This window comes from Salmo trutta, chromosome 13, assembly GCF_901001165.1.
Source record: "Salmo trutta chromosome 13, fSalTru1.1, whole genome shotgun sequence".
In the NCBI taxonomy this organism is placed as follows: domain Eukaryota; kingdom Metazoa; phylum Chordata; class Actinopteri; order Salmoniformes; family Salmonidae; genus Salmo; species Salmo trutta.
This window is the reverse complement of record NC_042969.1, coordinates 72162613-72187426: the sequence shown is the minus strand read 5'-3', so window position 1 is coordinate 72187426 and position 24814 is coordinate 72162613. Positions and strand designations below refer to the sequence as shown.

General features: G+C 43.2%; 1 protein-coding gene across 2 annotated transcripts in view; it reads left to right on the top strand.

The window, feature by feature from the left end:
- The first annotated feature begins 6388 nt into the window (after positions 1 to 6388).
- LOC115206479 (kinase suppressor of Ras 1) overlaps positions 6389 to 24814 on the top strand; it is a 58922-nt gene continuing 40496 nt past the window's right edge. For both annotated transcript variants that reach the window (XM_029773519.1, XM_029773518.1), the window contains exons 1-2: positions 6389 to 6713; positions 22833 to 22973. In XM_029773519.1, the coding sequence (XP_029629379.1) occupies positions 6579 to 6713; positions 22833 to 22973 (276 nt within the window). In that variant the 5' untranslated portion in view covers positions 6389 to 6578. The remainder of the gene's footprint in view (positions 6714 to 22832; positions 22974 to 24814) is intronic.

Below are 24814 nucleotides of genomic sequence, written 5' to 3'. Positions count from 1 at the left end.
ACAGGTAGAAACATGTTATATAGATTACGTGTTACTGTTACTGCAGATCCATCATAATGTGGCATAATATGATGAACTTTGAAACTTGGTGCAAAATTGTTTGTGAAATGTGTCAGAAAATGTGTTGAACCCAAAGCCACATGACTAATTCTAGTTGATCCAAACTGCATTATGACACATTCATGAATGATTCATATAGTTTATTTTTTATCTTTACAATACATGGTATTAGAAATATGCTGGACTGTGTGTTCTTATAATACAGTATCACATTTACTGACACAAGCACACTTAGCTACCTGATTTAAGCACTAACCTGACATTTTGGATAATAATTAATTTCTTAGGAACCATTCATAAATAAGACATAATCAACATCTGGATCAGTCAGCAGTAATGTCATAGAAGAAAACATAAAACATACTAGATCATATACTTAAAGTGATGCTACAAAGGTTTTGTATAATTTCATCCAGTAGTTTGAAAAGTAGTGCTCACAATCCAAATCTGGTCCCCAAAAATGGTGCACAATTGTGTACAACGTCATCCATTTCGTATGATATGTTACGTCCTGCAAAAAAATTAAAAAGGTGCAAAAATACCCTAACAATTATGTTACGAATTTGTAAGTGTGTAAGATTCTGTTCAATCTCTTTAAAATATGTCATGGGAAATTCTTAATCGTCATACACTCCCGAGTGGCACAGCGGTCTAAGGCACTGCATCTCAGTGCTAGAGGTGTCACTACAGACACCCTGGTTTGAATCCAGGCTGTATCACAACCGACCATGATTGGGAGTCCCATAGGGCGGCGCACAATTGGCCTACCATCGTCCAGGTTTGGCCGTCATTGTAAATAAGAATTTGTTCTTAACTGACTTGCCTACTTAAATAAAAATTGAGGACAGTATTCCTATGTGAAATTTTTGCTATATGTGTATTTTTATTTAACTAGGCAAGTCAGTTAAGAACAAATTCTTATTTATTTGGGACAGGAACTCTTCCATAAAGCCATTATCATTTCCTGTCCTTGACTGATAGGATAAAGATTGCCTCTGTGTGCTTGTGTGTATTTGAGGGCATTTCCTTACAGCCTTTAAAAACTAGTGTAAATTATGTCTTGGGCAGTGCAAGACATATGCTCAATGGCCACGCCTCCTGAAACATAATAATATTGACACCTCGTGGGAAAGAGGGGGAAAAGGATACAGAGAGAGAGGGAGGGGAGCAGGGAGAGTGGGTTGGTAGAAACAACTATCATTTCATTTGGAAACTGATCTGTCTTTTTCGCTTTTTCTCTTTCTTTCTTTCGCCATCTGTAGTGTGTTGATTTTATTGTTCTCAGTCTCACTCAGTGGACTTCAGGCTGTTGAGTGCTACTCGGTGCTTTCTGAGCGATTACTGTCAATTTAGTACTATTGTGCATCAGTGGTAGTGTTTTTTAGAGTATATGGCTAAAGAGGTAACTGGCCTAGTTGGCCCCTGATGTCTGACCGTAAAGCTGCCTCTGTGGGTCACAGGTCAGCAGATGGAGGAGCTCAGCAGCCTAAAATAGACTCAGGCACCCTATCCCTCATGGGCTCTGGCCAAAAGTAGGGCATTATATAGGGAATAGGATGCCATTTCAGGTGCACAACCCCTACTTTTACACTATGTTTTGGAATGGCCGGTGAAGAGAATCTGGCACCACAGGAGGCCCTCTCCTTGTCGCCTGTGAAATATCACGTTGTTCTCATAGTGACGTGTCCGTGAACAAAGACACAAATTGGGCCTTTACATAAGATCTGTGCTGGATGATCCATGCACTGAGAACAGGGAGAATATGGTGGAACTGTGACTAGTACAAGTTTCTTAGCAGGCAGGGGAATGTGCGACTTAAATAGCACGTTCATTTGCATTGTTTCGTTGCCAGATCAGCTGTTTGTGCAACAGCTGTTTCCTTGCAGTTGATCACATTTTTACAACCATTTTATTTGTGTACTAATGTGATAAAGATCTTGTTTCTTAAACGTGGCTTGACATTTGAGGATTGATACACATATGAATATAAAAAGAACAAAGGGGATATGCAGAAATAATATTGATACAATGACGTTACCGGGTATGTGGATACATTATAGAGGGCTGTAAATATCAAGGGATGAATTAACATTCTTTCCCTTCCTCCAATTGTGTCCACTTCCTGTCTCTCAATCTCCTAACAGCGTCACTTCCTGTCCTTGTTGAGTGTCTTCATTGCCAACTACGTCAATCTTTTAACAGACCTCCTAAAGAATTTTTTTACATAGAAAATAATTAGAATTCATTCATTGAAATGATGGGAGGGGAAATCTCTCTCTCTCTCTCTCTCTCTCTCTCTCTCTCTCTCTCTCTCTCTCTCTCTCTCTCTCTCTCTCTCTCTCTCTCTCTCTCTCTCTCTCTCTCTCTCTCTCTCTCTCTCTCTCTCTCTCTCTCTCTCTCTCTCTCTCTCTCTCTCTCTCTCTCTCTCTCTCTCTCTCTCTCTCTCTCTCTCTCTCTCTCTCTCTCTCTCTCTCTCTCTCTCTCTCTCTCTCTCTCTCTCTCTCTCTCTCTCTCTCTCTCTCTCTCTCTCTCTCTCTCTCTCTCTATTCACTGACCTTATTGTACCAGTAGATGGCAGTACATTCTCGCAAAAAAGTTGGGACAAGAGGACAAAATAACAGTAATACAAAAATATGTTACAACAATCGTCCCCAAACATTGGGAGCAGAGTCTCCAAAATAGGACAGGAGAGACTGTCTATGTCAATACAAATCATGTTTTCATACATCTTTGCATTATGAGATATTTAAATATAATGAAACAATGCGTTTTGATCAATATTGTTGAGGGTAGCGGGCACGAATGCCACGACGGACCAGTTTCTCTCTAATCACCTGAAATCTAGGCAACTTGGCCCAAGGGCTCTGAGGAGGACTATGTCAGTGCTGTTCTATAGAGCCAATCGGTGTGAATGTGATTAGAATTTCATTAAACACAGCAAGTTGCCTGATGCCAGAACCCTCTGGGTTAGTACCCATTACTGTTAAATTCTAGGTGAGTTGCATTGGGCTTTGAGAGTTGATGAAATCCAATGACTTTGAATTCTGCCTGCATCTGCCTCCCTTACAGAGCATTAAAGTATTCCCAGAGTTAAGGCTCTTCTCCAGGACTCAGGGAACTGGCTGTGTGCCCTCCGGTCCTCCGGGATTTGGCTCCTCCTCCTCTCCTGCCCATGTAGGGAGATTGTTTTCCAGCTGTTTTGGAGAGGGGAGCTTTCCCATGGGAAACACAGGGAGGGCAGATCACAGCATGCCAGTCCGAGCTTCATCTCACACAAAAATTTAACAAAAACCTGGTTATTCTCTGCGCTCTGCCAACTACTCTGGATCCAACCATAGTTCTCTCCCCCAACCTGTATACTGGCAAATCACATACATAGATAACATTTAATGAACATGTGCTGTGATCTTTGTATTTGGTGATAGTTAAGCCAGGATTATTGTGATAATCGGTGTGCCCTTGAGCAGGGCACTTAACCCTAAACCTTAACCCTGCACCACTGAGAGCATCTTGACTGGCTGCATCAACGCTTGGTATGGCAAATACTACAGAGGGTAGTACGTACAGCCCAGTACACACACTGGGGCCGAGCTCCCTGACGTCCAGGACCTCTATACCAGGTGGTGTCAAAGGAAGGCCCTAAAAATTGTATCCAGCCACCCAAGTCATAGACTGTTCTCTCTGCTACAGTACGTCAAGCGGTACCGATGCACCAAGTCTGGAACCAACAGGACCCAGGATCCCCAACCAGCGACCTCTTCCCTCCATTCTATTGCCCAAGACGAGTGAACAATCATGGCCAATAGAATCACTTGATAATAAAATGGATTACCTTCCTATCATGGATTTGCCACCAACAGGGCTCTCGTAACTGCAATATTCTCTGCTTTTCTGAAACATGGCTTTCGGCTTGATGGATTCTCCATTCACTGAGCGGACAGGACAGTGAAGTCTGGGAAATCGAGAGTGGGAGGGGTTTGCCTCTTCATCAACAACAAATGGTGTGCCGACTCGAGCGCAGTGGAAGTCTTGACCCATCGTTCACCCGTCTTGGACTATCTGATGGTCAAATGCCGACCCATCTACCTCCTGAGGGAGTTTTCAGATATTATTGTGACTGTTGTATACATTCCATCTCGGGACAAGAAAAATAACAAGCTGGCACTTAACAAACTGTATGAGGCTATAAATAAGCAGTAAAACTTGCACCCGGAGGCTGCTTTCCTTGTTGACACGTGATGCCCAGATTCCATCAACACGTCTCCTTTGCTACCAGGGGCGAAAAAGTCCTAGACCACTGTTACTCTACCCACAAGCATGCATACAAGGCCCTCCTTGTCCCCCATTCGGCAAATCAGATCATGACTCTGTACTCCTGCTTCCTGTTACAAGCAGAAGCTCAAACAGGAAGTACTCGTTGTGTTGAGAAATGGTCATCAGAATCAGAGATTATGAGGACAGGAACAAGTACATGAAATCTCGCTACGACCTCCGCAGAGTCATCAAACGAGCAAAACGACAATATAGGAATAAGGTGGAATCATATTACACAGGCTTCGACACCCGCCGCATATGGCAGGGGTTACAGTCCATTAATCAGGTCAACACTTGCAATGCCATGGAACCGGATGATATTCCAGGGCAAGTGTAACAGTATAGCTTCCGTCCCTCTCCTCGCCTCAAACTGGGCTTGAACCAGGGACCCTCTGCGCACATCAACAACTGACACCCACGAAGCATCGTTACCCATCGCGCCACAAAATCCACGGCCCTTACAGCGCAAGGGGAACAACTACTTAAGGTCGCAGAGCGAGTGACGTCACCGATTGAAACACTATTAGCGCGCACCACCGCTAACTAACTAGCCATTTCACATCGGTTACACAAGATCTCAGAGCATGCTGGCAGGTCATTTTCAACCTCTCCTTGTCCCAGTCTGTAATCCCCACATTTTAAAATGACTACCATATTTTCTGTTCCCAGGAACTCTAAGGCAACATGCCAAAATGACTACCGCCCTGTAGCACTCACATCATTAAGTGTTTTGAAAGGATGGTTATGGCACACATCAACTCCATCATCCCAGACACCAAGGACCCACCCCAATTTGCATACCGCCTCAACAAGTCCATAGACGACACAATCTCAAATGCTCTCCACAATGCCCTCACCCACCTAGACAAGAGGAATACCTATCTGAGAATGCTGTTCATTGACTACAGCTCAGCGTTCAACAGCATTGTTGCCTCCAATCTAGTTACCAAGCTTAGGACCCTGGGACTGAACACCTCCCTCTGCAACTGGATCCTGGACTTCCTGACGGGCCGACACCAGGTGGTGAGGGTAGGCAACATCACCTCCGCCACCCTGACCCTCAACACCGGGGCCCCACAGGGGTGTGTGCTTAGTCCACTTTTGTACTTCCTGTTCACCCACTACTGTGTGACTACGCATGACTCCAACACCATCATTAAGTATGCCGACGAAACAAAGGTGGTAGGCCTGATCACTGACGACGGTGAGACAGCCTATAGGGAAGAGGTCAGAGACCTGACAGTGTGGTACCAGGACAACAATGTCTCCCTCAACGTGAGCAAGACAAAAGAGCTGATCGTGGACCACAGGAAAAGGAGGGCTGAGCACAACCCCATTCACATTGACGGGGCTATAGTGGAGCTGGTCAAGAGCTTCCAGTTCCTTGGTGTCCAAATCCCTAAGGACTTAAAATGGTCCAAACACACCAACACAGTCATGAAGAGGGCAAGACAATGCCTATTCTCCCTCAGGAGGCTGACAATATTTGGCATGGGACCTCAGATCCTCAAAAAGTTATACAACTGCACTATTGAGAGCATCCTGACTGGTTGCATCACCGCTTGGTATGGCAACTGTTCGGCATCCGACTACAGGGCACTACAGAGGGTAATGAGTTTTTTTGTGCTTACCAGTTAACCACATGTCTATAGTTAGCTAGTGTTCTATGGCTAGCTAGCTGTTAGCAGCCAACGGCTAGCAGTTTCTTACTGGCGATAAAAACAGATGATTGCCATAATTTTTTCGAAACAATACTGATTTATTTAATGTAACAAATTGAACCTTGTAAACAATTTGTTGTAATTCATGGTAACCTCATAAACAATTCATTTAGACTCGCCGTTCATTTGAAACGGGCGTTTATTTGCTGAAATGTGTGCCGTTGCCCCACAGAAGTTAAAAGACGACCTGGAACGCGGCCACTCTGTCAAACACCATGCAGAAAAAAGTAGTTTACGCAGCTCTTGAGAATACACGGAACCCACTGTGTGCTCATTGAAGTGACAGAGCTAAGAAAGTAAAGGTCGTAGATTAACTGTTCTATTAGTTTTGTTTGCAGCTCTTGCCTGCTTTTTCGCTGTTAAAACTCGACTAAACCTATCAAGCCGTGCCAACGACGAGGAATGGATATTGTGCCAGTCAAATGTGGAAGGATGGTTCAAAGTAATTAACTATCGGACGGGGACAGTGAAGGTGGCGCAGCGATGGACAAGGACGCACTCCACCAGTGCGAACTCATCCAGAATATGATCGAGATTTCCATCTCTAGTTTACAAGGACTCCGAACCAAATGCGCTGCATTGAGCGATCTTACTCAGCAAGAAATACGCACTTTGGAGGTACAGTATGGGTAGCATAGGCATAACATACACTTTGAGTGCTATCATAATACAATTCAGCTTGTTGGTGTGTGTGAGTGTGTGCGTGCGTTCGAGGGAGAGTGAGTGAGTGATGGTGGAAAATGTAAATGTTTGATGTGTGTTGTTCTCATGATATAGGCTACTAGATTGTTTTTTGTATATAGAAAACAATAGAATAGACATCGCAGGCTCCACATTCTTAAAATAAATTCAAATAATATACTAATCTCGTGCATGTAGGCCTGGCCTATAGATGAACAGTCCTTGATGTGCTGTAGGCCTATAGTAGGTATATTGTATTAAGGTTCAACTTCTTTGCTCCTTCCATGCCCATAATCAATAACAGTTTCGTAGCCTAAGGCAACACTCAACATGTCACACATCAAAACAGCCTAACAATCAACATTTCAACCAATGTGTTAAAACTGTTTATTGCAGATTATAAACGAATAATTAACAGTTTATGAATTTATAGAACTGTAAGACAGAAACACATTGATGAAAGGAAATGGGGTACAATGAAGGATATGGCTGGCTGTCATCAGACAAAGTCTGTGTGATATTCTCACACATCTGTCCCCCTCAATGAATCCTGTCAGTTTCACTTCTCCCTCAAATCAGTCTGTCCCTCAAGCAACTAACAATGCACATCTCTACTCCTCACTAAAGGAACATTGAGTAGCCACTTCCACTGCGATCCATTCACATTGTTAATCAACTGGGTATTACAAACAGAGCAACGTCCTTATAATGTAAAGCCCTTTAGGATCATACATTCTGTACATGGAGATGCCAACTATCATTATTATTGTAAATTATTTTGTACATAATGTTTCTGCCACCGTATCTTATGACCGAAAAGAGCTTCTAGATATCAGGACAGCCATTACTCACCCCGTACTGGAGGAATACTTTTTCTTCAACGAGTCGGACAGGAAGAATTTACTTCAGACGCCCGACAAGGCCTTCATCCCCGTAATTCGCAGGAGAAAGAGACGGAAGATTCATGGATGAAGATCCGGGTGCCTTGTAAGGATCCGTCGCCGAGAGGGTAATCTACCTTTACCATCGGTCCTAATAGCCAACGAACAATCAATTGATGATAAAATAGACAAACTACGATCATGTATATCCTACCAACGGGACATTAAAAACTGTAATATCTTATGTTTCACCAAGTTGTGGCTGAACGACGACATTAATAACATACAGCTGGTGGGTTTCAAGCTTTTTCGGCAGGATAGAACAGCAGCCTCTGGTAAGACAAGGGGTGGCGGTCTATGTATATTTGTAAACAACAGCTGGTGCACGAAATCTAAGGAAGTCTCAAGGTTTTGCTTGCTTGAGGTAGAGTATCTCATGATGATAAGCTGTTGACCACACTATTTACTAAGATAGTTTTCATCTGTACTTTTTGTAGCTGTCTACATACCACCACAAACAGATGCTGGCACTAAGTCCTCACTCAATGAGCTGTATAAGGCCATAAGTAAACAGGAAAATTCTCACCCAGAGGCGGCGCTCCTATTGGCCAGGGACTTTAATGCAGGAAAATTCAAATCTGTTTTACCTAATTTCTATCAGCATGTTAAATGTGCAACCAGAGGGAAAAAACTCTAGACCACCTTTACTCCACACACAGAGACGTGTACAAAGCTCTCCCTCGCCCTCCATTTGGAAAATCTGACCATAATTCTATCCTCATGATTCCTGCTTACAAGCTAAAACTAAAGCAGGAAGCACCAGTGACTCGGTCAACAAGAAAGTGGTGAGATGAAGCAGATGCTAAGCTACAGGACTGTTTTGCTAGCACAGACTGGAATATGTTCCGGGATTCTTCCAATGGCATTGAGGAGTACACCACATCAGTCACTGGCTTCATCAATAAGTGCATCGATGACGTCGTCCCCACAGTGACCTTATGTACATACCTCAACCAGAAGCCATGAATTACAAGCGACATCCGCACTGCGCTAAAGGGTAGAGCTGCTGCTTTCAAGGAGCGGGACTCTAACCCGGAAGCTTATAAGAAATCTCATGCCCTCTGACGAACCATCAAACAGGTGGTAACCTGCCTAAATGACTACCGACCCATAGCACTCACTTCTGTAGCTTACATCAACACCATTATCCCAGAAACCCTAGACCCACACCAATTTACATACCGCCCCAACAGATCCAAAGATGATGCAATCTCTATTGTACTCCACACTGCCCTTTCACACCTGGACAAAAGGAATACCTATGTGAGAATGCTATTCATTGACTACAGCTCAGCATTCAACACCATAGTGCCCTCAAAGCTCATCACTAAGCTAAGGACCCTGGGACTAAACACCTCTCTCTGCAACTGGATCCTGGACTTCCTGACGGGCCTCCCCCAGGTGGTAAGGGTAGGTAACAACACATCCGCCACACCAGGCCTGATCACCGACACGAGACAGCGTATAGGGAGGAGCTCAGAGACCTGGCCTTGAGGTTCCAGGACAACAACCTCTCTCTCAACGTGATCAAGACAAAGGAGATGATTGTGGACTACAGGAAAAGGAGGACTAAGCACGCCCCCATTCTCATTGAAGGGCCTGTAGTGGAGCAGGTTGAGAGCTGCAAGTTCCTTGGTGTCCACATCACCAACAAACTAACATGGTCCAAGCACACCAAGACAGTCGTGAAGAGGGCACGACAAAACCTATTCCCCCTCAGGAGACTGAATAGATTTGGCATGGGTCCTCAGTTCCTCAAAAGGTTCTACAGCTGCACCATCGAGAGCATCCTGACTGGTTGCATCACTGCCTGATATAGTAACTGCTCGGCCTCTGACCGCAAGGCACTACAAAGGGTAGTGCGTATGGCCCAGTACATCACTGGAGCCAAGCTTCCTGCCATCCAGGATCTGTCAGAGGAAGGCCCTAAAAAATGTCAAAGACTCTAGCCACCCAAGTCATAGACTGTTCTCTCTGCTACGACACCGGAGCGCCAAGTCTAGGTCCGTCAGGAAGTCAGCTTCTACCCCCAAGCCATAAGACCCCTGAACATCTAATCAAATGGCTGCCCAGACTATTTGCATTGCCCACCCCCCTTTTACGCGGCTGCTACTCTCTGTTTATTATCTATGCACAGTCACGTTAATAACTCTACCTACATGTACATAAACTCAGCAAAAAAAGAATCGTCCACTGTCAACTGCGTTTATTTTCAGCAAACTTAACATGTGTAAATATTTGAATGAACATAACAAGATTCAACAACTGAGACATAAACTGAACAAGTTCCACAGACATGTGACTAACAGAAATGGAATAATGTGTCCCTGAACAAAGGGGGAGTTAAAATCAAAAGTAACAGTCAGTATTTGGTGTGACCACCAGCTGCATTAAATATTGCAGTGCATCTCTTCCTCATGGAATACCTAATACCTATGGTCATGCTGGAGGGTCATTTGCCAGTTCTTGCTGTGAGATGTTACCCCACTCTTCCACCAAGGCACCTGCAAGTTCCCGGACATTTCTGGGGGGAATGGCCCTAGCCCTCACCCTCTGATCCAACAGGTCCCAGACGTGCTCAATGGGATTGAGATCCGGGCTCTTCGCTGGCCATGGCAGAACACTAACATTGCTGTCTTGCAGGAAATCACGCACAGAACGAGCAGTATGGCTGGTGGCATTGTCATGCTGGAGGGTCATGTCAGGATGAGCCTGCAGGAAGGGTACCACATAAGGGAGGAGAATGTCTTCCCTGTAACGCACAGCATTGAGATTGCCTGCAATGACAACAAGCTCAGTCCAATGATGGTGTGACACATCGCCCCAGAACATGACGGACCCTCCACCTTCAAATCGATCCCTCTCCAGAGTACAGGCCTCGGTGTAACGCTCATTCCTTTGAAGATAAACGCGAATCCGACCATCACCCTGGTGAGACAAAACCACGACTCGTCAGTGAAGAGCACTTTTTGCCAGTCCTGTCTGGTCCAGCGACGGTGGTTTTGTGCCCATATTCGACGTTGTTGCCAGTGATGTCTGGGGAGGACCTGCCTTACAACAGGCCTACAAGCCCTCAGTCCAGCCTCTCTCAGCCTATTGCGGACAGTCTGAGCACTGATGGAGGGATTGTGCATTCCTGGTGTAACTCGAACAGTTGTTGTTGCCATCCTGTACCTATCCCGCAGGCGTGATGTTCGGCTGTACCGATCCTGTGCAGGTGTTGTTACACGTGGTATGCCACTGCGAGGACGATCAGCTGTCCGTCCTGTCTCCCTGTAGCGCTGTCTTAGGTGTCTCACAGTACGGACATTGCAATTTATTTCCCTGGCCACATCTGCAGTCCTCATGCCTCCTTGCAGCATGCTTAAGGCACGTTCACGCAGATGAGCAGGGACCCTGGGCATCTTTCTTTTGGTGTTTTTCAGAGTCAGTAGAATGGCCTCTTTAGTGTCCTAAGTTTTCATAACTGTGACCTTAATTGCCTAAGCTGTTAGTGTCTTAACGACCGTTCCACAGGTGCATGTTCATGAATTGTTTATGGTTCATTGAACAAGCATGGGAAACAGTGTTTAAACCCTTTACAATGAAGATTTGTGAAGTTATTTGGATTTTTACGAATTATCTTTGAAAGACAGGGTCCTGAAAAAGGGACGCTTCTTTTTTTGCTGAGTTTCTTACCTCAATTACCTTGACTAACCGGTGCCCCTGCACATTGACTCTGTACCGGTACCCCCTGTATGTAGCCTCACTATTGTTATTTTACTGCTGCTCTTTAATTATTTGTTTCTTTTATTTATTTGGGGTATTTTTTTTCTTAAAACGGCATTGCTGGTTAAGGGCTTATAAGTAAGCATTTCACTGTAACTGTTATATTCGGTGCATGTGACAAATAAAATTTGATTTGATAACATCACCTATTCTGTACAGGTCATATCAGGTACAGTACCACTAAACTGGCCCACTAGCCTCTCTCCCAGTGTTCTCAATCTCCCATGGGATTGTTAAATTCAAAGCGCTGGAGAAGGCCGTCTGATCTGCATTTCTCATCGCTATTAATGTAGCAGGATCTAAATTTGGACTTCTCTCCCTCCCACACATTCTCAGTGCGGGCTGTTGAAAGCTAAAGATAGAGTGAGAAACAGTGGGAGGAGAGGAAGGAAGGGGAGAAAAAGGGGAATGAGGAAACAAGGGAGGAATATATGAAGAAGGAGATATCCAACATGGCTGTCTCTTATTACAGCCGAATATCGAGTGGCTTTCTTTGAGACTGGACTGGGGGAACCAGGGAACCAGCAGACAACAACATGGTTACGAACAAAAGAGGCAGCCTAAGCCACTGCCAGGCCTTTCTCTCTTTCTCTGTATTTGTCTGTCTCTTTCCTCTCCCTCCCTCCTCTCTCCCTTCTCCCCCCCTCTCTCTCTTTCACTCCCTTTCTCTGTATTTGTCTGTGTCTCTTTCCTCTCCCTCCCTCCTCTCTCCCTTCTCCCCCTCTCTCTTTCACTCCCTTTCTCTCGTTTTATTCTCCACCCCCCCTTTCATCTCTAACCCACAATAGGCCTGTCTGTCTGTATAGGGTGGTCAGGCCTGAGCTAAGTGGCTGCATGGGGAGTTGGGTTACTCAGGTCTGTCCATGTAAACGGCCTGTATAGTGTTTACATTGGATATTGGAGATGAGCAGCACTGTTCTACACTGTCATTGTCATAAAGAGATGGATAAAGGATTCTGACCACAAGGGGAAGATATTATGTCCGTCAGGACAGGTGTGTGGGGGGTTGGGATAGGCTAGACTTGAGCGTTGCTGGACACCAGATGAGGAAGAATTGGAGAGATGTTTGGTGCTGCCTGAAACATGGATCTTATGTAATTGCAGAAGTGGTGTTGTCTTTCCGACTGGTTTTCAACTTCCTCATATTAGCTGTACTGCAATTGCACAATAATAAGGTCATTCTTGTGTGAAGAGGATAATTCTTGTGTACAAGAGTCTCTTTGAATAGTTTGAACCAAAACACTGTCTTAGAGGATTGAGCTGTGCAGCTCGTAAACCAGGGAAGTAACTTTTTAAAAATCATGTCATTGGTCTCGTAAACTGTCGCTGTCCTTGTAAACTTCACAGGCCTGTGATGTTGAATGTATAGCGAGCTTAATCCTGGGTGCTACTTAGGGCTGTTATGGTGACCATATTACCACCACACCAGCAGTCACTAGTCATGACCGCAGTCAAATTCCACGCGACCATTTAGTCATGGTAACTAGGCTTCTCCAAACTGTGCACTGGCTGATGGTCATTAGTAGCCTACCAAACTTGCTAACTGCCAGTCGCTAACGACCTGATACTCAGGGCTCTATTATTCCTCTAATCACTCTGACATCAATGCAAATACAATCGAAAATCAAATCAAGCACTTCAGGAGAGAACATGTTGCGCAACATTTTTATAAGCTATGCAATAGGGTGTGAAAACAGAGTTTGGATGGCCTCTGTTAAAAAAGGGAGGATCCCATCAGCTTTCTATAGGCTAGGCCTACTATATTTATTTCTCTACTTTTCTAATATTAATAAGCACATTGCTTCGCTTTACAACCGGAGTAGCCTAACTGGCTAGCATGAAAATGAACTCCGGGAAAAGTGTCCCTCATGTGCTGTTTAAGTGCATACGTATGACATGTATTTTTTTCCCCTGCTTCTGTTCCGACAGGTACATGATAATGGCCTATTCTCAATCAAAACTAATTTCACACATATGGTGCATTCGGAAAGTATTCAGACCCCTTGACTTTTTCCACATTTTGTTACGTTACAGCCTTATTCTAAAATGGATCAAATAAAAAAATGTACCTCCTCAATCTACACACAATACCCCATAATGACAAAGCAAAAACAGTTTTTTAGAAATTGTAAAAACAGAAATACCTAATTTACATAGGTGTTCAGACCCTTTGCTATGAGACTCGAAATTGAGCTCAGGTGCATCATTTTTGCATTGATCATCCTTGAGATGTTTCTACGACTTGATTGTTGTCCACTTGTGGTAAATTCAATTGATTGGACATGATTTGGAAAGGCACACACCTGTCTATATAAGGTCCCACAGTTGACAGTGCATGTCAGAGCAAAAACCAAGCCATGTGGTCTAAGGAATTGCCTGTATAGCTCCGAGACAGGATTGTGTCGAGGCACAGATCTGGGCAAGGGTACCAAAAAAATGACTGCAGCATTGAAGGTCCCCAAGAACACAGTGGCCTCCATCATTCTTAAATGTAAGAAGTTTGGAACCACCAAGACTCTTCCTAGAACTGGTCGCCTGGTCAATCTGAGCAATCGGCGGAGAAGGGCCTTGGTCAGGGAGGTGAACTTGGTCAGGGGGCATTTAACCCAACCTCTCTGAATCCGAGAGGTGCGGGGGGCTGCCATAATCGACATCCACGTCTTCGGCACCTGGGGAACAGTGGGTTAACTGTATTGCTCAGGGGCAGAACGACAGATTTTTACCAAGTCAGCTTGGGGATTCGATTCAGCAACCTTTTGGTTACTGGCCCAATGCTCTAACCACTACCACCCCAACCCGCTTGGAGTTTGCCAAAAGGCACCTAAAGGACTCTCAGACCATGAGAAACAAGATTCTCTGGTCTGATGAAACCAAGATGGAACTCTTTGGCCTGAATGCCAAGCCTCACGTTTGGAGGAAACCTGGCACCATCCCTACGGTGAAGCATGGTGGTGGCAGCATCATGCTGTGGGGATGTTTTTCTGCGGCAGGTACTGGGAGACTAGTCAGGATCGAGAGAAAGATGAACCGGACGTGCTACCTGTCCCAGACCTGCTGTTTTCAACTCTCTAGAGACAGCAGGAGCGGTAGAGATACTCTCAAAGATCGGCTATGAAAAAGCCAACTGACACTTACTCTTGTGTTACTGACTTGTTGCACCCTCGACAACTACTATGGTTATTTTATTTGACAATGCTGGTCATTTATGAACATTTCAACATCTAGGCCATGTGCTGTTATTATCTCCACCCGGCACAGCCAGAAGAGGACTGGCCACCCCTCATAGCCTGGTTCCTCTCTAGGTTTCTTCCTAGGTTTTGGCCTTTCTAGGGAGTTTTTCCTAGCCACCGTGCTTCTACACCTGCATTGCTTGCTGTTTGGGGTTTTAGGCTGGGTTTCTGTACAGCACTTTGAGATATCAGCTGATGTAAGAAGGGCTGTATAAATAAATTTGACTTGATTTGATTTGATGACCGGAGCAAAGTACAGTGAGATCATTGATGAAAACCTGCTCCAGAGTGCTCAGGACTTCAGACTGGGGTGAAGGTTCACCTTCCAAGAGGACAATGACCCTAAGCACACAGCCAAGACAATGCAGGAGTGGCTTTGGGACAAGTTTCTGAATGTCCTTGAGTGGCCCAACCAGAGCCCGGACTTAAACTCGATTGAACATCTCTGGAGAGACCTGGAAATTGCTGTGCAGTGATGCTCCCCATCTAACCTGACAGAGCTTGAGAGGATCTGCAGAGAAGAATGGGAGAAACTCCCCAAATACAGGTGTGCCAAGCTTGTAGCATCATACCCAAGAACAGTCGAGGCTGTAATCGCTGCCAAAGGTGCTTCAACAAAGTACGGAGTAAAGGGTCTGAATAAAGGGTCTGAATACTAATGTAAATGTGTAATTTACGTTTTTTTTTTATCAATTTGCTAAAATTTGTAAAAAACAGTTTTTGCTTTGTCGTTGTGGGGTATTGTGTGTATATTGATGAGGGAAAAATACAATTGAATCAATTTTAGAATCAGGCTGTAACGTAACAAAATGTGGGAAAAGGGGTCTGAATACTTTCTGATTGCACTGTATATTATTTAGTATACAGTCCCAGTCAAAAGTTTGGACACACCTACTCAAGGGTTTTTCTTTACTTTGAGTATTTCCTACATTGTAGAATAATAGTGAAGACATCAAAACTATGAAATAACACATAATCATGTAGTAACCAAAAAAGTGTTAAACAAACCAAAATATATTTTATATTTGAGATTCTTCAAACTAGCCACCCTTTGCCTTGATGACAGCTTTGCACACTCTTGACATTCTCTCAACCAACTTCATGAGCTAGTCACCTGGAATACATTTCAATTAACAGGTGTGCCTTGTAAAAAGTTAATTTGTGGAATTTCTTTCCTTCTTAATGCGTTTGAGCCTGTAACGGTCGTCGTACGTAGTGCGGGTTGAGTGCTCATCTTAACTTTATTTGAACACTGAACAAAAACAAAACAAGAAAACGAACGACCGCACAGTATTGCAGGCCACACACAGCTATGCAAAAACAACTTCCCACAAATCCCATGACAAAAACACCCCTCTTAAATAAGACCTTCAATTAGAAGCAATGAAGAGCAGCTGCTTCCAATTGAAGGTCAACCCCATCAACTAAACATAGAAATAGAAAGACTAGAACATAGAAATATACTAACAGAACATAAACCAAAACCCCGGAACACTCTAAACAAACACCCCTCTACATAAACACATATCCCAACAAACCCCGAACCACATAAAACAAACACCCCCTGCCACGTCCTGACCAAACTACAATAACAAAATAACCCCTTTACTGGTCAGAACGTGACAGAGCCAATCAGTTGTGTTGTGACAAGATAGGGGTGGTATACAGAAGATAGCCCTATTTGGTAAAAGTCCATATAATGTCAAGAACAGCTCAAATAAGCAAAGAGAAACGACAGTCCATCATTACTTTAAGACTTGAAGGTTAGTCAATCCGGAAAATGTCAAGAACTTTGAAAGTTTCTTCAAGTGCAGTTGCAAAAAACATCAAGGGCTATGATGAAACTCTCTCTCATGGGACTCCCAATCACGGCCGGTTGTGATACAGCCTGGAATCAAACCAGGGGCCTGGAATCGAACCAGGGTGCCATTTCTAGCACGGAGATGCAGTGCCTTAGACCGCTGCGCCACTCGGGAGCCCCTAAATGGTCAGTTCGTCTATGGCCTGCATAGTTATCAGACATGTCACCCAATGAGCATGTTTGCATGTTGCATTTATAGTTTTGTTTCCAATTAGGAGGACCTGTTTCTTTGTTAACCGCTCAACACAGAATAGCCGCATGTGCGCACTCCCTTGGGAATCTTTTGGAGAAAATGTCCTTTCTATTTTATTCAGCTTTGTTCAATTGTATTCTTCTTACTACAAAATAATATAAATAATGCCACAGGAATTATAAGCAAATCTTGTCTGCTAAAATAACGAGTGTAGCCCACAGACGTATGGCATAGTCAGATCAGGGCCTAACATGAAGACAATTTACAGTCTGCTATTCTGTTCTTCTGAAATAGACTACATTTTCTTCTTATCATGTTTCTTTAGACCTGCCTAAAATAAATAATGGATTTTTTTGTGATGGTGTAGGCTAAATTAAATGGATTTATTACTCTTAATTTTACTTTTTAAAATGTAGATGTTCCAAACGTCTGTAGGCTATGCGTGAAAGCAAGGAGATGCTAAAGTGTTTATGTTAATTAACGATCAATTACCTTGAGGCTGGCAGTTATTTGCATGACAATCACCGGCTGACGAAATGTCATGACCGCCACAGCTCTAGTGCTACTGGCACCTTATTACAGGGCCCTGTGACTCCTTCAGTCTAAAGTTAAATCTACAGACTGACCACAACCAACTAACAGCCGTCATCTGATTGCCATACACTAACTAATAATGCCACGGTGGTTAGCTTCTACTCTGTAATCAGATCTGGCAACCCAGGGATGGACATGGCCCATATTATCTGCCCACATTGTCTGTTTCTGGGAAACCTGTCATTAAATAAACACTCAGTCATTAAATGACTATCATTTTGCAGAGATTTTAACTTTTGAGGCTCTTGTCACACTTTATTGGGAAGATCATAGTAGTACTAGTTTGATCATTTTGACGATTATTTTAAGCAGCAGCTACGGTGCAGTCAGTGGAAGAAACAGAACAAAAAAATGATGGGTCGTGTAGTGTCAGGAAACTCCCATGTGGTTTTGCAAACGATCTGTCTCTCGTTCCCCTCCCCACCTCTCTTTCTCTTTGTCTTGTTCGATTTCTCCTTCCTTTCTTGACCTTTTTGCCCGCTCTCTTTGTCACATCTATCACTGTTTCCTTTGCCTTAACTAAGATACACAAATGTTTTTTCCATAGATGGAAACTTATATGGAGAAGTGATGCTTACCGTTTGCGTACTGTGGTATTTTTCATAACCGCAATATACAAGCGCAGCTTCAAGGAATGAACTGTGGTAGTGGTTGAGAATGATATCTTGAGAACGAGTATCGTCCCTCCCCCACACAGGCGTTGTCTGGTACTTAGAGACTAACATTCAAAGGTTGAGTACTGGCAGCCAAGGCCACCTCCTTTATTCTTTCTGTGAAAAGGCCCTTTCCTTGGGTCATTGTCACACACAATACACACAATTTAGTTACACACACTGTGGTAAAACATGTGGGCACAGATACGTGCTGCCTGTCTGCCCAATGGTCCCCACTCAGCTTGCCCTACCCCTCGCTGCATGTGCCTGCCATGTAACAGAGCTGGGAGATGGAGAGAAAGATAGTGAATAACGACAAGCGCCACAGCGGAACGAGGCCAGGCGTTGTCTGGTGCAAACCAACACCGCCTGGTTTCCTCTAGTCGCTCAGTGAAGTACATCAAATCAGCCATGGCCATTCTCTGATAGGGAGAGACAGGAGCGCATTCAGAGACAGTCTCCCTCAGACTGGTCTCGTGCTGATGAAACATTAATGCTGTTCCACTAGGCCAGGCTCCCTAAACCCTACCAGGACCATCAGTGACTAACGATGGGAGCCTAAACATGAACTAAAACCTATTTACAGTTGCCCACCCTCTTAACTCACTCACCTTCAGCCCCAGCTTTTTGGTTGAAATAAGCTCAAATCCAGCTTTGAAAAAACAAAATACTTAAAACACTGACTTAAATTCTGCAGACGTATTACTTTCAGCTGGAAAAAAGTTATGGAAGTAATGCTTGTGGCTGGACAGAGGGATAAGACTATAAGTAATGCTTGTGGCTGGACAGAAGGATAAGACTATAAGTAATGCTTGTGGCTGGACAGAAGGATAAGACTATAAGTAATGCTTGTGGCTGGACAGAAGGATAAGACTATAAGTAATGCTTGTGGCTGGACAGAAGGATAAGACTATAAGTAATGCTTGTGGCTGGACAGAGGGATAAGACTGGAAGTAATGCTTGTGGCTGGACAGAGGGATAAGACTATAAGTAATGCTTGTAGCTGGACAGAGGAATAAGACTGGAAGTAATGCTTGTGGCTGGACAGAAGGATAAGACTAGAAGTAATGCTTGTGGCTGGACAGAGGGATAAGACTGGAAGTAATGCTTGTGGCTGGACAGAAGGATAAGACTAGAAGTAATGCTTGTGGCTGGACAGAGGGATAAGACTGGAAGTAATGCTTGTGGCTGGACAGAGGGATAAGACTAGAAGTAATGCTTGTGGCTGGACAGAAGGATAAGACTAGAAGTAATGCTTGTGGCTGGACAGAGGGATAAGACTGGAAGTAATGCTTGTGGCTGGACAGAGTGATAAGACTGGAAGTAATGCTTGTGGCTGGACAGAGGGATAAGACTAGAAGTAATGCTTGTGGCTGGACAGAAGGATAAGAGGTATATGTGAGTCCAGTTCAGTCCACTGGTTGCCAGGTAAAAGCTTGCTTTCTGGGATCTGGTGTCCGAAGGTAAGGTGGACAATTTGACTCTACTATAATCTAACTCAAGGATGGGCAACTGGCCCCCCCTTTTGAAGGCCCTCGGATTAATCCCCCCACTGCATCCCTCATGATAAATTCTGATTTTCTGTGGCCCCTAACCCCATCAAAGTTACCCATCCCTGCTCTAACTGATCTCTCTAGTCCTCTCTGTGACCCCAGCCCAGCATCTCCCATAATCACATTTTTTACATAAACGGGTTCCACTGTCTGTGGCTGCAGGGTTTCCATGGTGCTCGGTTGTCATGGCAGTGGCACAAGTCGACGCCCCCATGAGAAAGGCTGCTCGGTGTTCCTCTGAGTTTGTATGTAATGAGGACTATTTGCTTTTTGCTGTTCTGAGGGGAGAACTGTTAAATACCCAGTCAGTCAAGGATAAACTGAAACTGGCCCCTCCATCTCCACCTTCTCTGTTCAGGAGGTAGGAGTGCATACCAATATTCTACAGAGAAATTTTGTCCTTGTTTCCTCTCCTTCATCAACATTCTACATTCATGTTCTTGAGAGCTTATAACGCTGAGGTGCTTCTGAGACAAAGTTATAATTTTTTAGGCCTGAGTGTACAAAACATTAAGAACACCTTCCTAATATTGAGTTGCACCCCCCCCCGTGAAAAACCCAGCGGCGTTGCAGTTCTTGACACAAACCTGATGCGCCTGGCTAGGGCTGTGGCGGTCATGAAATTTCGTCAGTCGTTGATTGTCAAGCAAATAACTGGTAATTGACTGTTAATTAACATCAACACATTTACACTAGTTCATTTAGCAGACAATTCTGTGGCATTTTATTATATTATTTTATAGTTTGAAGAATACAATTGAACATAGCTGAATGAAATAGAAAGGATATTTTCTCCAAATGATTTGAGGGAGTGCACACGTTTCTATTCCGTGTTGAGCAGTTAACAAAGAAACAGGTACTCCTAAATACTTAATTTAGAGTTATTTATGTAACTTTAGTTGTGATACAAACATTGGGCTATATGTTTTGATTTTTAATATATTCTAAGTGTGCGACTAATGATAATTTGAAAAAAGTTGCATGAAAGGCATGAGCTCTGCTTTGTTTTTTTGTGCCGGCTGCACACACTTCATCAGTCTCTCATTCTCAATTTGACAAGCACTTGATAATGCCTCAAATTTCCCAGCGGCATCCCCTTTGTGTGGCCGTAATGCCCCCTAAAAAAATCCAGGCCTTTTGCGGCCAGTGAATATAATAATTATAATTCCCTTCTCCAGGCTGCATGCTCCAAAGCACATCTCACTCAAATGGCTCTCCGTCACGTGATTGGGTCTTTCTCACAAACTACAATTGAAGACAGACACATCGGGGATGCAACTGTGCGAGTCCTTATCCAATTTGGAAGTGAATATTGAAGATATTGGAAGAACTGTCCCCATTTACTTTTCGTCAGTCAACAAGATGAGTAGGCTTAACGAACAGCAAAAGCACTAGCCTATGTCAATCTACTATCCCCCATAGTACAAAAGATTACCTATTCTGTGAGAGAAAGAAATATTCCAAACATGGTCTGGGACAGTTGTGGTTTAGGAAAGATCCCAAATGACTACAACTAGCATCAAAACAACTTTTTTAAGCAATGAGGCTGACACAACAGATCAGAACGTTTAGCTTAAAATGTTGATAAACTATTAGGCTATTTCTTAATATTATAAGCGCAGCAATGTGCACATGGCAGTATGCTATAAGCGCGAATGTTCCATTAGCGGGAAAACACCATTCTCAAAAGTGACCGCAAATGCGATTATGCAAGTAATGCTTTTATTAAAAGGGTGCATTTTTATGGTGAAAATGATCTTCCCCAAACTTGAAACTCACATGCTGCGTATGTATGCCAGTTAGGTTTTAAACCCATTGTAAAGCTAATTAATGTGCTTACTTTTAAGTTATTTGGCCACTTTAGTTGAGATACAAACATTATCAAAACATATAGGCCTGTGGGCTAGGCTACATGATATGATTTGAAAAAGTCGGGGAAAAAAGGCATGCATTTCTTGCCTTACTGCACACAAGCTGGGCATCATGACAAGTGATAATATGTCATTCACAAGTGGTAGGCTAATAACAACTATTCTTGATGTAATCTTGTCTTTACATATACTAAATAATATATGTGTGAAATTAGTTTTGATTTAGTCAGGAGGAAAAAAATATGTAATCTATGCACTTAAATAGCGAATGGAGGACGCTTTTCCCGTGGTTCCTTTTCATGCCAGCCAGGTAGGCTATACCCCTGTTTTAAAGTGAAGCAATGTGCTTAATATTAGGAGAGTTGATAAATAAATATAGTGGGATACTGATGGGATACTCCTCTTTTTAATAGAGGCCATCACTCTGTTTTCTCACACAATTGCATAGCTTATAGAAATGTTGCTCAACATGAGCTCATGGGCTCTCATTAAGTGTTTGTTTAGATTTTACCGTGACTAAACGGTCACGTGGAATTTGACTGCCATCATGACTTGTGACTGCCGGTGTGGTGGTAATATGGTCACGGTAACAGCCCTACGCCTGGCACCTACTACCATACCCCGTTCAAAGGTACTTAAATATTTTGCCTTGCCCATTCCCCCTCTGAATGGCACACATACACAATCCATGTCTCAATTGTATGAAGGCTTAAAAATCTTTCTTTAACCTGTCTCCTCCCCTTCATCTACACTGATTGAAGTGGATTTAACAAGTGATATCAATAAAGGATCATAGCTTTCACCTGGATTCATCTGGTCAGACTGTCACGGAAAGAGCAGGTGTTCTTAATATGTTGTGCACTCAGTATATATATTTCTCTGTCCTCTCTTTCTCTCTCTCTCTCTCTCTCTCTCTCTCTCTCTCTCTCTCTCTCACTTCGGCCCACTCTAACTCTTAGTCGACAGGGGGATTTCCTCAGCCTGAGCTCTAGTCTCGCTTCTCACCGGTATTTTGCATAGAACACCAGACCTCATGCTGAAAATAACAAGAAAGAAACACCATGCAGTTTGTTCTCAAACATCAGTGGGTTTCACACCCGCAGTTGTCAGTTTGTCGTCAGTTTGTCGTCAGTTTGTCTCCTTTGTTGAAATGAAATGAAACTCCCACACACTGTGCTTGCAAAGGATCAACTGTTTGTTGTGCTGCAAGTTTCATTAGCCACTCATTTTGTTCTACTTAGTTATAACAACAATCAGATAATGCTTTTGCTTAGCATCGTCTGTGTTTCAGTTATTTTCGGAACTTTCTTAATGAAATTTTCCCCAAAAATATTTTTGTTCAGACCAAGCGGCGTCTTAACGCTCTTGTAATTGTGTTGTCACCCCCTCCAGGTGAAACTGACTAAGTACATCTGTAAGCAGCTGCAGTGTAAGCAGAGAGTGCCTGAGAGACAGAGGACCCAGGCCCTGGCCAGCTACCCTCGACTGGGAGACTGGCTCTGCACCATCAACCTCAGACCTGAACTCATACAGGTACTATTTGTTCACACTGTGTGTGTGTGTGTGTGTGTGTGTGCGTGTGTGTGTGTGTTCTTGTTTTGCTGACCCTATGGGGACATTGTTTGCACACCTTCCATGTGTGGACGTCTTGACAAACTGGAGACAAAATCATGTTCCCCACAAGGTAGACCATTGTAACTGATAGAAAATTGCATGCTAATATGTCTAGTGTGAATATCTCATTATTTGGGTTCAGTCCCCAGAAGGTGTTTTTTTCAGTCACGGTGTATGTGAGTGTGTATCCAGAGAGCGCCCCTGTACCTGGGTTTTGGTACTGCAGTGTGCATATTTAATGAGGCTCAGAATGCATTTGCATAACATTAGCATATTCACATTTTGTGTAGATTTTTTCAATGCATGTCAGTTATCCATAAAAGTAAATTAATAAAATATATATTATACCTGACCAGAAGTGTTCCCTATGAAAAATATGCTGACCAATCAAATCCTTTGACACACATATTATATTATATATTAGGTCTATATTACATAGTCAAAATAAACACTTGCTAAATGCATTGTATGAACAACCAAATAATATCAGATAGATTTGCAAAACTCCCATTGATAAATAAACACCAATCAGCAATGTTTTGCCATTAAAACGGCAAACACTTTGTAATGCATGTGTTAGCATAACACTAGCTGGCTAGGTTGCCTACAATAGGCTAGCTGGCTATGAAGACTAGTAGGCTAACTGTAACAACATTAAACAGACCCAAGCGAAAAGCAAAGTAGTTTGCAAGCATTATTGGAGTATTATACATACACTGAAACCGTTGTATCATACCTAAAACTCAAAATGTCCCCAATTGGTCAAATATCTGTTAGTTTACTATTGTATGGGGACTTTTGGTCCCCACAAGTATAGTTAAACATGTGCACTCTATCACACACAATCTACACACGTATTGTTCATTAGTTGAATTGTTTATATATTGTTGTATTTTAGAGAATTTTTAAAATTTAATCCTGTATGTTTGGGAATTTTTCTGCAATAATATGCTCAGTCCAAAACTTTGCACAGCCCATAGACTGATGCGCCTGCCTCAGATAAGACGCTTGCATGTCTACGAACTTTAGGGAGAGGGGACCCACATCCTGTGAAGTCGGCACTTGTTTAGCTATTGCAGAGAAGTCTCCGCTCCGCATCAGTATGTAATGAGTCCCTAAAAAAACTGCGTCACCTTTGTGGGGAGACTAAACTCATAAAGTCTTGTTTCAAAGTTATCTTTCAGTTGAACTAAAAACTCTGACATCACTGGAGTCATCTGTACTGATGATGACTGGATATACACTGTAGGGAAATTGATGATTTTGTTTGTGGGCTCATATCAGAGGAGAAAATAACACATTTATTTTAAAAAGCAATACACTTTTCAAGCATGCCAATAACTGTTTTACCCCTCCCTGTAGTCCAAAATTAAGTCCATTCAAAGGATTTTAAAATGTCACTCAAAAAAAAACCTTAGCTGCAAACTCCTCATCAAGCATTTTCACTAGTATGTGTTGGGTTTGTTGTTGCGGCAATCGCAGAGAAAAGCAATTATCTCCTCCCTAAACTAACACACTTTCTTGAGAGCATTAGGCCTACCATTATTTAGCTATTGAAGGCTCTACAGTGCAGGTGGAAAGGCAACAACGAAATGAATGCTTAGTTAGCTATAGTTAACTAGCGAGATAACTGCTACAAGTTGTGTGTTGAATTGGTGATCTAGTTTGTCTGTCATTATTTTATACCTGCTCTCTCTCCTCGAGAGTCTGAAAGGAATTAAATACCCTAATCTAAGCTATGTTCAATGTTTGGTTTCAAG